At 34.5% G+C, this 12,932-nt stretch overlaps 1 protein-coding gene across 1 annotated transcript in view; it reads right to left on the bottom strand.

The window, feature by feature from the left end:
- LOC150082644 (pancreatic lipase-related protein 2-like) overlaps positions 1-8,787 on the bottom strand; it is a 28,025-nt gene extending 19,238 nt beyond the window's left edge. Inside the window, exons 1-8 of the mRNA XM_090378225.1 lie at positions 8,727-8,787; positions 7,203-7,486; positions 6,754-6,900; positions 5,454-5,562; positions 5,230-5,343; positions 4,181-4,291; positions 1,364-1,624; positions 1,108-1,228 (exon numbers count right to left, since the gene is read on the bottom strand). Coding sequence (XP_090234351.1) covers positions 1,108-1,228; positions 1,364-1,624; positions 4,181-4,291; positions 5,230-5,343; positions 5,454-5,562; positions 6,754-6,900; positions 7,203-7,486; positions 8,727-8,787 — 1,208 coding nt within the window. The remainder of the gene's footprint in view (positions 1-1,107; positions 1,229-1,363; positions 1,625-4,180; positions 4,292-5,229; positions 5,344-5,453; positions 5,563-6,753; positions 6,901-7,202; positions 7,487-8,726) is intronic.
- Between the last annotated feature and the right edge of the window lie 4,145 nt (positions 8,788-12,932).

Genomic DNA, 12,932 nt, shown 5'->3' with positions numbered 1-12,932 from the left:
GCACACAACATGGTTTTGTTAAGGGAAGATCATGTTTAACTAAGTTAGTAAGCTATTTTGACACAGTTACTCATAAGCTAGATGTAGGGAACAATTTCGACATACTTTATTTGGATTTTCGCAAACCATTTGACTCGGTCCCTCTTGAGAGATTACTCTATAAGCTGGAACAGGTGGAGATTACTGGAATTACTGCTGAGTGGCTGCAGGGCAGAAGGCAGAGGGTTGTGTTTAATAGATAGCACAATCCTCTGCCTTCTGCCCAGATGGGTGTAATATCAGGAGTGGGGATCCTCAAGGATCGACTCTTGGACCAACATTGTTTCTCATTTTCATAAATGAAATCGACGAAGGGATAGAAGGCATAATATCTAAATATGCAGACGGCTTAAAGATTGATAGAATGGTTAATGATCAGTGCCAACCAGCGCTCCTTCAGAATGACTTAAACAGACTTCAAAAATTGTCAGAGAAATGGCAGCTATGTTTTAATACAGCAAAATGCACGGTCTTACACTTTGGGGAATAGAAAATCGAAAATAAATTATACACTTCGTGGTGCTGAATTAAAAACACTAGAATCAAAATCTCACTTATAAGGCAATTGTAAGATCACATTTGGAATACTGTGTTCAAGTACGGAGACCTCATCTGAAAAAAAGACATTGAGCTTCTCGAAATGGTGCAAGGACGGGCAACCCGAATGGTGAGACCGGCAAAAGGACAACCGTACAAGGAAAGATTCCGACCAGCTTGGCAACCAAGCACCTCAGAGGTGACCTGTTGAGGTTTCTAAGGCTCTGAGAGGGATTAGTCAAATAAATGAAGGCGGAATTTTCACTGTTATAAAGAATTCCAGAACTCGTGGGCATAAATTCGAATTACAGAGGTTGAGGTTTAGATTGTATTGTAGGAAGTTTTCTTATGGTATGATTTTAAGTAGTTGTAGAAATGGCTGGAGGTTTTCTATATTGTGGAAGAAGGGACATTACTGGAATATGAACTAAGTATCGGAACTTAGTCGTTTAAGGGTGCAGAACTGACATTATTGACAGTGATAAAAGTGAAACCGGTGAAAGAGACCAACGAACTCAATTTTTAACTTACTTTTCACTAACATCTACGGAGAAAGTTCCTTTTTTGCCGTTGATAACTATGGAAAGCTTTCCGTGGGCAGGCTTTTGATTTTTCAATCCTGCTAGCTGAATTTGAACATGATAGTGATGCACTGAAAATATAAAATTTAAAAATAGTAAGAGAATATGCAAATATGAAACATCTCCTAGCAAGTTATGTATAAAAATATGTGCAGGTCACCGTGATAAAGAGGGGAATTTTCAGTATAGTTTGTAACTTTACTCACAGCAAAAGGGGAAGCTGCCTTCGGTCTTCAAATAGTACTTCAACTGTCCACCCTTATAAAAGTCTTTGTAATAGTCCGCATACATTCCCATTACAGCACACATATCACCGTCTGAGCCACAATCCGAACATCGACCCTCTTGGAAACTGTTCCAGTTGCTGCATGCCACTCCTACAGGAACGCAGCTGTAATCCTTGGTCAGGGTTGATAGAAACAGCTCTAATGACCGATAATGATCACACACCAACCACTTTCTCGTAGCTGTTACCAAAAAAGAATAATAGGAATTGTTTTCACAGTTCATTTGATGAATATATACAGCGTATATATTAAGAACAGGGTCTCCATAAATTATTGACCAAATTACAAATTAGTATATTACAGAAAACTACAAAAGATATCGGCAAACAGTTTCTTTCAATGGAAAGGACAATTCGAAAGGTTAATAAGTTTTCACATGAGCGCCATTTGTAGCACGTAGGATGTCCAAAGGGTTTGCAACTTCTGCCAAGTGTTTTCTAGCAATTGAGGCGTCATGGAAGCAACTGCATCAGTGATTTGCTCGTGAAGTCAATCCAGATTTGCAATGGGAGTACGATACACCCGGTCCTTTACATAACTTCACAGAAAAAAATTTATGTGTGCCGAGCACGCATAGCGAAAGTTAAGTGAAACTTCTTTAGGCGAACATTTCTCACTTGACCGTATTAACCGTATGAATGCCGCAGGCGACGAATCTACCTGAATTGGAGCCTCGGAGATATGAGACATTCCGTTACCAAATCTAGTTTCGGCAAGTGGTGTGGCATCGGATGATATTTAAAACTATTTGACTTCGATAGAGCCGGAATCACTTTGTTCTTGAAAGAGCCACGACAGCTGTTACAAGCCGACATTTGACTTACATCCTCATTTGGAAATGCTGTTTGAAGAAGAGCGTGATCTCGAGCTGCTGCAATCTTCACATCGTTCTTAAACCAAAGCCGATCACACACTGAACAGACTGAACTGAAATCATTATCCAGGAATGTACGTTTAAACAGTGCATGGATGCTTCAGTGTTTCTTAAAATCTTGTTGCTTACTCCCGCTACGTGTTGAACGATTTGATGGAGTACTTCTGTCAGTCGGTTTTGGCTTCTTCGCTTTTCGCTTATGACTGGGCTTCCAGGACTCTTCATCGTTTTCATTGGCAGTATCAACTTCCATGACTCCTTCTTCCAAATTCACTTCTAACATTTCTGGGGAGATGTAAAGCTCTAAAGATGTGGATGGATCTTCTCCGGCATCTTTGTTAAACTCCATTGCAGGCTGTAATTTCTTCAGCTGTCGAAATAGCTTAAATCTCTCCTTTGCACTCAATGGAGATGGTTTCGGTGGTCGCATTGCACGTATACGTGCTCTATACACTTTACAACGCCCACTATTAGTCCTCGACATGTTGAATTATAAATTTTTTCCCGTCGAAATTTTTTGTTAAATACAGTGGAGAGTAACAAAGGAAATAGCATGACGCAAATCAATAGGGGTACTGATTGGGTCATGCGTCGCTTGTGCCTGATACAGAGTGGTACAATAGTGGAGGGGAAGTTGAAGCATTTCGTGTCCCATTTTATTGGCGATTTTTGTCAATCCAAGAACGCATTGTACACCTTACAATGCGCTTACACACCTTACCACGCTCACTAAAGCGGACCCCCGCTTTACATTTGGTTCACTGTACGATCAAATCACTTTAGGATGGACAATCCATAACAAAATACAGTTCACCATACGATATGTAGTAAGCGCCGGTCACTGTGATCACGTTTACGAATTGAATTTTAATCTATTTTTGGTGATTCTAATAAGAGGAAATAGGAGGAATATTATCCACAGGCTATCTTTACTTTTATAGATTTACACTCTATTACTTTACCAATTAACAAAATTAAATGATACGTGAAAATCGGAAGAATATTTTTTACAGGTTAACAAAAGAAAAAAGAAAGGAAGGAAGGCAAAAAGTCAACTACGCCGTCAGAGCCGGATTTAAACTTGTTGTGGCCCTAAGTTATAACATATATTAGGCCCTTCTCCCTTACAGTTCATCTGTCAAAATATTAAAAAGGATTTTTTTAAATGGGCCGAGGTCCCTTGTAATCGATTTGGTACAACAGCGATGTGGATAAGGCGAATTTTGAATAGCTTTGTGATGATATTTCTTGGCAGTCCATCCCACCTACTTTAAGTGAAATCTGAAATAAGATGAAAATTGTCTTTCGTTTAAAAAGGTACGAAGTTCCAGCAAATTATGATTTTGGGAAAGAAAAGACTGTGGACACCATACAGTGAGTGGCTGAATCTGCCTAAAAGAATATGACCATACATTGATATCTTGTAGACTTCGATCATCTGAAATTATGTTAGGATATCTTCGCACGAGACGGATGGAAAGCAATCTCCAGAAGAAAGTCTCAACCAGTTAATTAATAAAATAATCTAACCAATTAAAAAAGGGAGCTGTTTTAGTAAAATTCCTACGCCTCATTATAATTGGAAAAATTAAGAGAAAGCTATTTTAAAATTATTTTATAGAAAAAATCGATAATAACTTTTCGTAAGACTTCTCTTAAAATTTGGTATTGACAATAAAATACTTGAACAGTAAATCGCCATGACGTCATTCTGTGATTTCTGTAATACATTTAAAATATAGTACGTAACTCTTACTTAATGTTAAATGTTGATATAACAGATTTAATCGTCTTAGGCCAGTCTCGATAAAACACTGGTTTTCTTTTTTTTTTTTTTGAATTCTAAATTCTAGTCTTCTTACCTTCAAGAAGCCCTTCTTCTCTTATATTTGCCATCGATGGACATCCTGGTTGTGTCTCGCCACTGTTTGGATAGAAATCTACGTGTCCTGTAGGCTGAGCCCGACTAAGAGCTATAAAGTTAAAAACACTCAAAGATGTATGCCAATGTTATTATAGTCTAGAAATTGAGCACAATTTTACAGTAAACTCAGTATTCTTTAAAATCCGCCACATTTTCCAAAAAAAAAAATTCAACATTTTACAATCCAGAAATATTAAGAGAGCAATCGAACACTCCTATCAATGGATTCGTAAGGATTCGTGCAAATGAGAGTGATATTTATTTATTATTTAAAGATGTGACTATCTTGGACTTTAATATGTTTGGGCAGCCAACAGGATTTACTGCATATAAAATGCAATGGTCTTAAATCTTAGAACAGAATAAAGTTACCTTTGTAACGAATTGCCTTGATATTTCACTACTTTCAAACTGATGGACTACCAAAAGGCCATTTGTTTAAAAGATGAAACTGCTATCTCAGCCTGTTTCAGAACTAATTGGTCATTCACCAAACAGATGTGATACACGAAACGTTTTAAAAGTTGCAATATAACTAAAGTTACCCGTTGAAAGCAGTGCAATACCAGGGCACCTCGTTACAAAGACAAGTTTTTTCTGCTGTGAGAATTAGGACCATTGCATTTATCCATGCATTTTAAATCTACTGCCTCCAAAAACAGATGGAGGGACAAGATAATTATTACAAATGTCGAAAGATGTAAATGGATTCAGTTGTTTGTGCTTAATATTTATTGAAATGTGGTCTTCTGAAACTCCTCAACAACTAGGTATTCCTCTCTAAATTCAGGAAAATTTTAAAGACTTGAATCTCTGAATCACTGAGGATGCCGGAACTTTAAAGAATTTACCGTATTACAGTTTATTTATTTTTATTCTTTTACATTAAATTTGAGAGTTTAATACAAATAATAAAAATTATATTTAATTATATTATATTAAAATTAATTACATTTAAAATAAGAAAGAAAATGCTGTATAACTTACATTCATGTACGTCACTTGAATCGCCATGTATCGCGTCCACAAAAATAGCATCGGTGGGATCTAAACGAACTTTGGAGGACACATTCCTGAAATAAGGTCCTGCAGGATCCAATGCTGTCATAAAGTAAGAAGTGATACCATATTTCATTGTGGTTATTGAACATAGAAAATATCGTAAACAGAATACACTAAAATAAATTCCTAAAGCAAAACTTACAACCAACCTGTTATTCTTCCAAGATGATGGAGTCTCTCGCCAGCATAACCAGCAATTTCTGTCCCAAGACTGTGTCCAATAATGTGAAATGATTTCGGCAATACCCCTTTCACATCCTAGATAATTAATTTAAAAATTAATTCCTGAGTGCATATGATCGAGAGATAAGTTAAATAAACTCAATTTTAATTTATAATCTTAATTATAAATTAAATTGAGTTTATTTAACTTATAATGCCCATAATGATTTCTTTAATTTGTTCTTAATTCATTTATTTCTAAATAACAACATTCTACAGGAAGTTACCGTCTTAACTGCTGCGCATGCTCAGTGATAAAGCTTTCAATCCACACTTATCGACATATATTTAATCAGTATAAACATATTTGTTATTTTAAATAATGTTTATATGCATCTTATAGATACAAACACGTCGGAATAATCATATAAAAAACATAATAGCAGTTTAAAAAATTACATTATAAATCTAACAAAATCCACACCTTTATATTATTATTATTGTTATTAAAAATTAAATAAATTCTGCCGTCAGATGTCGCTATAACCTGCTAAATCTCAACTTCGTTTTGCTTTAACCTTGCTAACCTCTTAAAATTAATTCTTTACTGAAATTTTAATATTAATGGATGAATAAAATCACTAAATCCAGATTTAGTGATTTTAGTTCAAAAGGAATTGCATTAAAAAGTTACAGTTTTACCTTTAAAGCATTTTAATGAAATGAAAAAACTATGACAAGTTTCAATGATTGGCCAACATTTGATATCGCTCATTTTCTAATTTGAATACTGTAATTACAAAATGAGCGTAAAAATGAAGCTGCTCGTTAAATAATTGAAAATGAAAAGGAAACAACAAAAGCGAAATATATTTAATTCGCCAACAAAAAAAGCAAAATAAATTGAAAAATAATACTGAATTAATTAATCATTTTATGCATATCAAATGCAATTTGTAATTAGTAGATGGCAGCACTGTACAGGTTACTTTCTATATTGGAACGATAATGGCCAATTTCCCAGTGACCACTACTGCCAATGGCAATTTTAACAGACTTTATAAGAACTGCAGGTTTACTTCTAAAAGTTAAACTCTTCTAATATTTTAATCATTAAAATTCATAAAGAGCGCCATCTAAAATCTTGCCTCAGAAACTGTACAAGATAATTTAGTAAAAAACATTATATCCTTAACTCAATGATAATTTCAAAAAGGTTAATAATTTTTGCTCTAAAAATCTACTTTTTCCTTAAATAAATTTATATTTCTTTCTCATTTCAGTTACCTGAAGAGCTTTTATCAAGACTGCAGTTTCTGCTCCAACCACACGAGCATTTGCTACAGCCTGGGCGAAGGGGATCCCATTAGTTCGACTCCAATCAACGAAGATAATATTGTAATCGGACAAAGCAAGGAAAGCATCTCTCATAGCCTGCATGTGAAAAATAAAACAACAATTCACTCTTTGTTAATTAATAAATTATTAATTGATTAATTGGAGCAGTGTTAAATTTTAAAATGGTTTAAATTAATATATTTTAAGCGGGCAATCAGGAAAAATATAAATTAGAGCTAATATTTAGGATTAATTTCTGTAATTAATATTAGCTTGGAACAAGTACTTTGTATTTGTCCTTTAGAAACTGTGAACTATAAAATAACTCTAGCAGAATTTTAAAAAATAAATAGAATATTAAATAAAGTGATGATAATCTAACATTGAGGTGTACTTACTTGCATCCAGTTCGATACCGTTAATCCATCTAACCAGCCAGGAACAATTATCTTCGTTTCCGATTGCGGATTAAAAGTTGAATTGGAGATGCTGGAATTATCTTCAGCTCTGAGGATTTGGAAGTTCAGTGGATTTTTTCTAGTGTATAAGAGGAATGCCGTGGCGATATCTTCCCTATCTTGGGGAAGGACACTAATCGGCCTATGAACAGGATCGAAGAAAGGTGGGCCGGTTTCAAAGCATCCTAAGTTTGGAACGCACTTTCTTTCGTAGCCAAATGTTACTAAGAAAATAAATTAAAATAATTAAATTTAATTTAAAATTAAAATAATTATGGTAACATTTCGAAGTACTGACTGTCCGATCCTGCTTAAAGGTTTTAAGACAGCTGATCCTCTGGAAGGTCGCAGGCAACTTAAAGGGGTAAGAGGATCATGACATTTTATTAAATTTTGCTTATGGTTTTAAATGTGATTTTTTTTTATTTAGTAAAGTTTTAAGGCTCGTTCATTGTTTTATTTTATTATTTTAAAATTTAATTATTAAAAGTAAGCCTCTGCTTTGAGATTCACAGTCTGTGAATACTTTCATTTACACCCATGATTTACAAAGGAAAGTTGTTTATGAGAATGCTTTAGGTAACGAAAGGGATATTTTAGTTGAGGGAAGGAATTACTAATTCCATTCATTGCTGTTTGCTAAGACCTGTTTGCTTTGCCTCATTGCTTGCCAAGATGTTTCTATTATCTCATTCCAGTACACATTTATAAACGATCATTAATATTGCTGTGCTGCACTATGTAAAAATTTTATATAAAATATTAATGAAAGTTTAATTTTATATCTATTTTTAACTAGATTGTTTTCTTATCTTAATTTTTGTTTAATAAAATTTTATTTAGACTAATTTTCTCGTTTACTAAAGGCAGAAATAAGTAAATATTCTTCTCATTATTTACCAGATACCTTTAACGTAATTTAATAACACTGATAAGTTGAAAGTAATTTTTGTGCTGATTTCAAACATTAAATTAATGTTTGTCTATCACCCACAGTTTTAACATTATTTCAGTTTTATACACAGTTTTAACCTGATTTTTTTTTATACAAACATTAAATCTGAGACACAAGATCACTTTTTTAAAAATATGAAGTAGAATGTAGCCCTGTGCAACATCTTCCTCGCTCCCCCACCATACAACACTAACCAGCCAGCATGCTTGGGCTCCACTTGCCCTGGTACCTCTTTTCCATTGTGGAAATACACAAGGAAAGGCTCCCTGTGTTCGTTACTGACAGCGCCTAGATTTTCTGGGAAGAAGTCCAAGAAATGGATCTTTAGGGACATATTATATCCCATAACTCTTCTTAATTTCCAGCCTTGAAATTTCTCTAAAAAATTTAAACTTTTTAATTGAGTTTCATATAGTTCTTTTAACTTCATTTAAGCGTTCTTCAAAAGTGTTCATCTTTTATCAGTTTTCTTATTTGGGCTCTCACAAATATGCTCTCTTTGATTTTACCCTCACTGACTCCACTAAATTTCTCTTTCAGGTACAGAAAATCTACTCCATTTCGATACATTGGTTCGACAAAAATAAACCAAGTTTAATATTCAATGGTAGTAATCAAACTTTATCAGAAGTAACCGTTTTTCGCAACATTTTTCTTTTCTGGATTCAGTACTTTTCTTTGAGGCCATTGTTTTTTTAACATAATAGTTTTTCTTATCTCAAATTTCTCATTCACAAATAAATAAGCAATATATGGTATAGCCAAGTTGTAGGCGTAATAAAAGAACTTTAAGGTCATCACAGATATATTAAGAAACTGTTCGTACTTGATGTTTGTCAAGAGAAGTTTCGTGTTATCATGGGGTTCTTTCATTTGTGCAGCATATGCTAAGGATTACGATTATAATGTACTTCCGTTATGAAGCAACCCTGCTTTCAAACTCGCTATTGAGGAATCGATGAATAACTACCATTCAGCTGTATTGTGCAGGTGTCCTTTAGAGAATTTACATCACTGCAGTAAACCAAATCGGCTTCTTGAGAAAATAAATATTTGCTGATGTTTACAAAAAATAGCATGTTTTGATGTCGTCTTGCAGGAGATTCTATCCTTTCACCCTAGAAGCTAAAAGTTCAGCCTGATTTTTAAGTTCAGATCACGAACAAGATCATTTAGTTCCTCTTGAAATATAAGTGTAGTTTCAAAGATGAACATGTTACTAATATGTGGAGTCACTAACTTTCTGGTCTCTTCCTGAGTTTCACCATCAAAGTCGGAACCATCTGGTCGTCTTCTTTATCCAAATTGTAAATTTCCGGTGGTTTTGGTACATGTAGTACCAAAAGTGCTTCACTCTATAAAACATGTCTTACAGCTGATGCTATGTTTTGATATATTAGTGTATATTTAGATTTAAAGGTAAATCCCTGAAATGTTTCTTAAACAAAAATAACAATCTGTAGTTTTTGTAGTATGGTTTTAGGAGCATCAGCGACGAAGGACATATTGCTCCATGTATACTGTTTGTAAATTGTGCGTGTTCTGAGGTCGATTTTCCGTTCGCTAGACGAAAAGCCCGAGTTTCCGGGAGGAAAAACCACGCTGTCCTCGCCTGAGACCAACTAACTCGGCCACGTTGTGCAAAAGGCTCATAAAAATTCCTCCCGTTGTGTCACATATCATCGACTGAACTCAGGTCTTTTCCACCCTGTGCGGGAAGGACGACAATCCTACCACTGTACTATCCACGAGGACAACAGTTGCAGAACAGTCCTTTAGTTTTAGAACAGTCCTTTAGTCACGGAGGATTTCAACATGTTTGATCATGCCTCAGCATATCAGGCCACTCAGCCCTTTAGACACATTCATTCATTTTGTAAAACCACACTGTACTGATGTTTCATTACTGTGTTATTTGTATCAAAATGGGGGGAAAAAATAAGAACTGATGGAAACGATAGCACACCACACCACACTAGGTTACTAGTTTCTAAACTGCTTATTAGTAAAGTTTCGAAGACAATTTAAAAAATATCTTCATCAGAATTACTGACATTAGCCACATTGATTAAACTTAATATCTGATATAATAGTCAGTTAGAAATTATGAAAATATAGCTGTCACTTAGAAATTCTATATCTTTAAAAAATGTATTCGTTTAAAGTTTGTTTATTATTTACAGATATAAAGAATAGTTTTAGAATTAGGGGGATCAAAGACTTACTTGTTATTCCTTTAGGGGATAAGCGAACTTGAATTGCGGTTACAATGTTCACTATGAGAACAAGCAAACATGTGCATGCAACATACGCATCCATTTATTCCATCAAAGTTATGATAAGTGTTTCTCCTGTCTTACATGTCAACTTTAATGACAGCGTTTAACATAAAAAGAAACAAGTCACGTGCGTTTCTTGGGTTTACGGGAGTGAAAGAAACGTCGTTTACCGGTTGCGTGCCGTGTGGTCACACATATAGCTACCAGCAGCAGGATCTTTGACAAAAATTGACGCAGTTTGAAATCAGTGATTTGAAATGGGGTCATGACCAAGATTTGGGTCATAAAAAACTAGAAGAGTTATCACGTAACGAAACAATGTTCTAGTCATGCGCAGAATTTAAAAAACAACGAATCCTCATTATAAAAGACCTCTATAAAAATTAACGACAATCCATTCAGATGCGTAACGAACTCAGATACCTCGCGGGATTCAAAAGAATAAATGACGTCACAAAAATGGGGGGGAAAGTCATCATTCTTTCTGTAAGTTGTGTCCTGCAATGAAATATCTCTAGACGGATACACGGACCTTGCTTTGCCAGCTGATTTAATTTTTAGGAAATAATCAGATAACATAGATAAGTTACATTATCTGCATATATAAAACAAAAAACAAAACGTGAAATCGGGGATCATAGACCAGAAACATCGATAACAGTACAAATTAGTTAAAATTCAATATTCACCAAGATGACATTAGCTACCTTCTCGACTTCTTACCATATCTTTAGCCTCTTGTATTTCTGTTCATGTTGGATATACTTCATATTGAAATACTGGGGTTCCATAGATCTCTGCAAACAGCTTTGCCGTAGTGAGCAGATTAATGCGTATAGGAGGGTGTATATAATGAGACCCTTGTCAATTAATTTGACCCTGGAGAGACTATGCAAGGTCTATGCTTGTTAACAGGAGAGACTTTCTATAGGAACAGGACACACCTAGATAGAAGGGTGCAAGAATATTTGCTGATGCTATCAGGGCAGTGTTAGGTGGGTTGGAAACTGTAGCTTGGGGGGGGGGGGTATAGACAATAGTGTACAGAAAAGTGATCATAGCGACCCTTAAGGTTTTATATTAACTATGTTCAAGGTTTAGACCAAGTTGGATGTCAGTTGAACTTATGAGCTCATTGACAAACTTAGTGGCAGATGAAAAAAAGTAAGTGGGATGATTATAAATTTTTAGGAGTCACGGAAACCTACAATAAGTATAAATTAGTCTGCAATCAGGTCATTAGGTGGGTTAGGCAAGCTAAAGAAAAGAATTCTCTGATTACGTTAACACTAGAAGGTGGGCAAGGAAGATCTAGATGAACTATGCATATTGGCTGAAAAGTAGCAACATAGGCATAACATTAATAAATGCGAGATAAATGGACATTAACTGCACTTGGGTAGCAATGGTTCCAGAGTAATACACCATTTTAGGAACACCAAACTCAAAGTAATTGATATGAAAAAAGACCTAAGGGTAATTGTACAGTCTAACATTAAATCCTTTGGGCATTCTAAACAGGCTGCTAGAACAGCTCATCGTATTACTCTTCGGCTGAATGAGAAAGGCTGTCTCCTTGTACCATGTTGTCTATATTTCATATTTTAAATTTAATTACATTTAAAATTCTAAATTAGAATTAAATTAAAATTTCAAAAAATTAAAATTAAATTAGGTTTAGAATTTAAATTCTAAATTTAATGTTTCCCAGGGGCTCACATCTGGTGAGTATGGGCTTGGCACATCCAGGGTCCTGAGCTGGATATCATCATTCTTCTCTTTCTTGGTGACTTCTTTCTACTTCTCACTCTCTCTCTCTCTCTCTCTCTCTCTCTCTCTCTCTCTCTCTCTCAGGGTAACTCAGAAATTTTTTAGCTGTTGCACCATAAGCCTCAGGCTTCCTTGCACCATATGGATAATAATAATAATAATATTATTATTATTATTGGATTTTGCTAATTGATGTACTATATATTAAATTATACAGTACATTAAAATTTCTTCGTAATTTTTTTTTTTTTTTGTAAATTTTTCAGTTGATATTTCATGAATTGCGTTGCATTCTTAACGCTTTATGTATTATTGTTATTATTCACTTCACGCTTTGCTTTTTAAATGTGTACATGTGATTATAAAAGGAATCGCAATGTTTTGTTTTGTTTTTATTGCTTCTTCAGACTAAAATAACAGCTCAAAATAGACTGAAATAAAAGCGTATTAGTTGACAGAAGTTGCCACTCAGTGGCGCTCAACAATGCAACCACAAATTAACAGAAATAATTAAAATAAATCCAACTAAAAATGCTATAAAAGATTCCAATGAATTTTGTATCTGAACCAAAGTAGCCTGAAACTGATATTACTTTTCTTCAGAAATTAAATTTGGAAAAATTTCAAACTATAAAGTATGACTCACTCCACAAATTATATAAAATA

This window comes from Mastigoproctus giganteus, chromosome 7 (assembly GCF_048544385.1).
Source record: "Mastigoproctus giganteus isolate SK-2022 chromosome 7, ASM4854438v1, whole genome shotgun sequence".
NCBI classification, from domain to species: domain Eukaryota; kingdom Metazoa; phylum Arthropoda; class Arachnida; order Uropygi; family Thelyphonidae; genus Mastigoproctus; species Mastigoproctus giganteus.
This window is presented reverse-complemented; position numbering and strand designations above follow the sequence as displayed.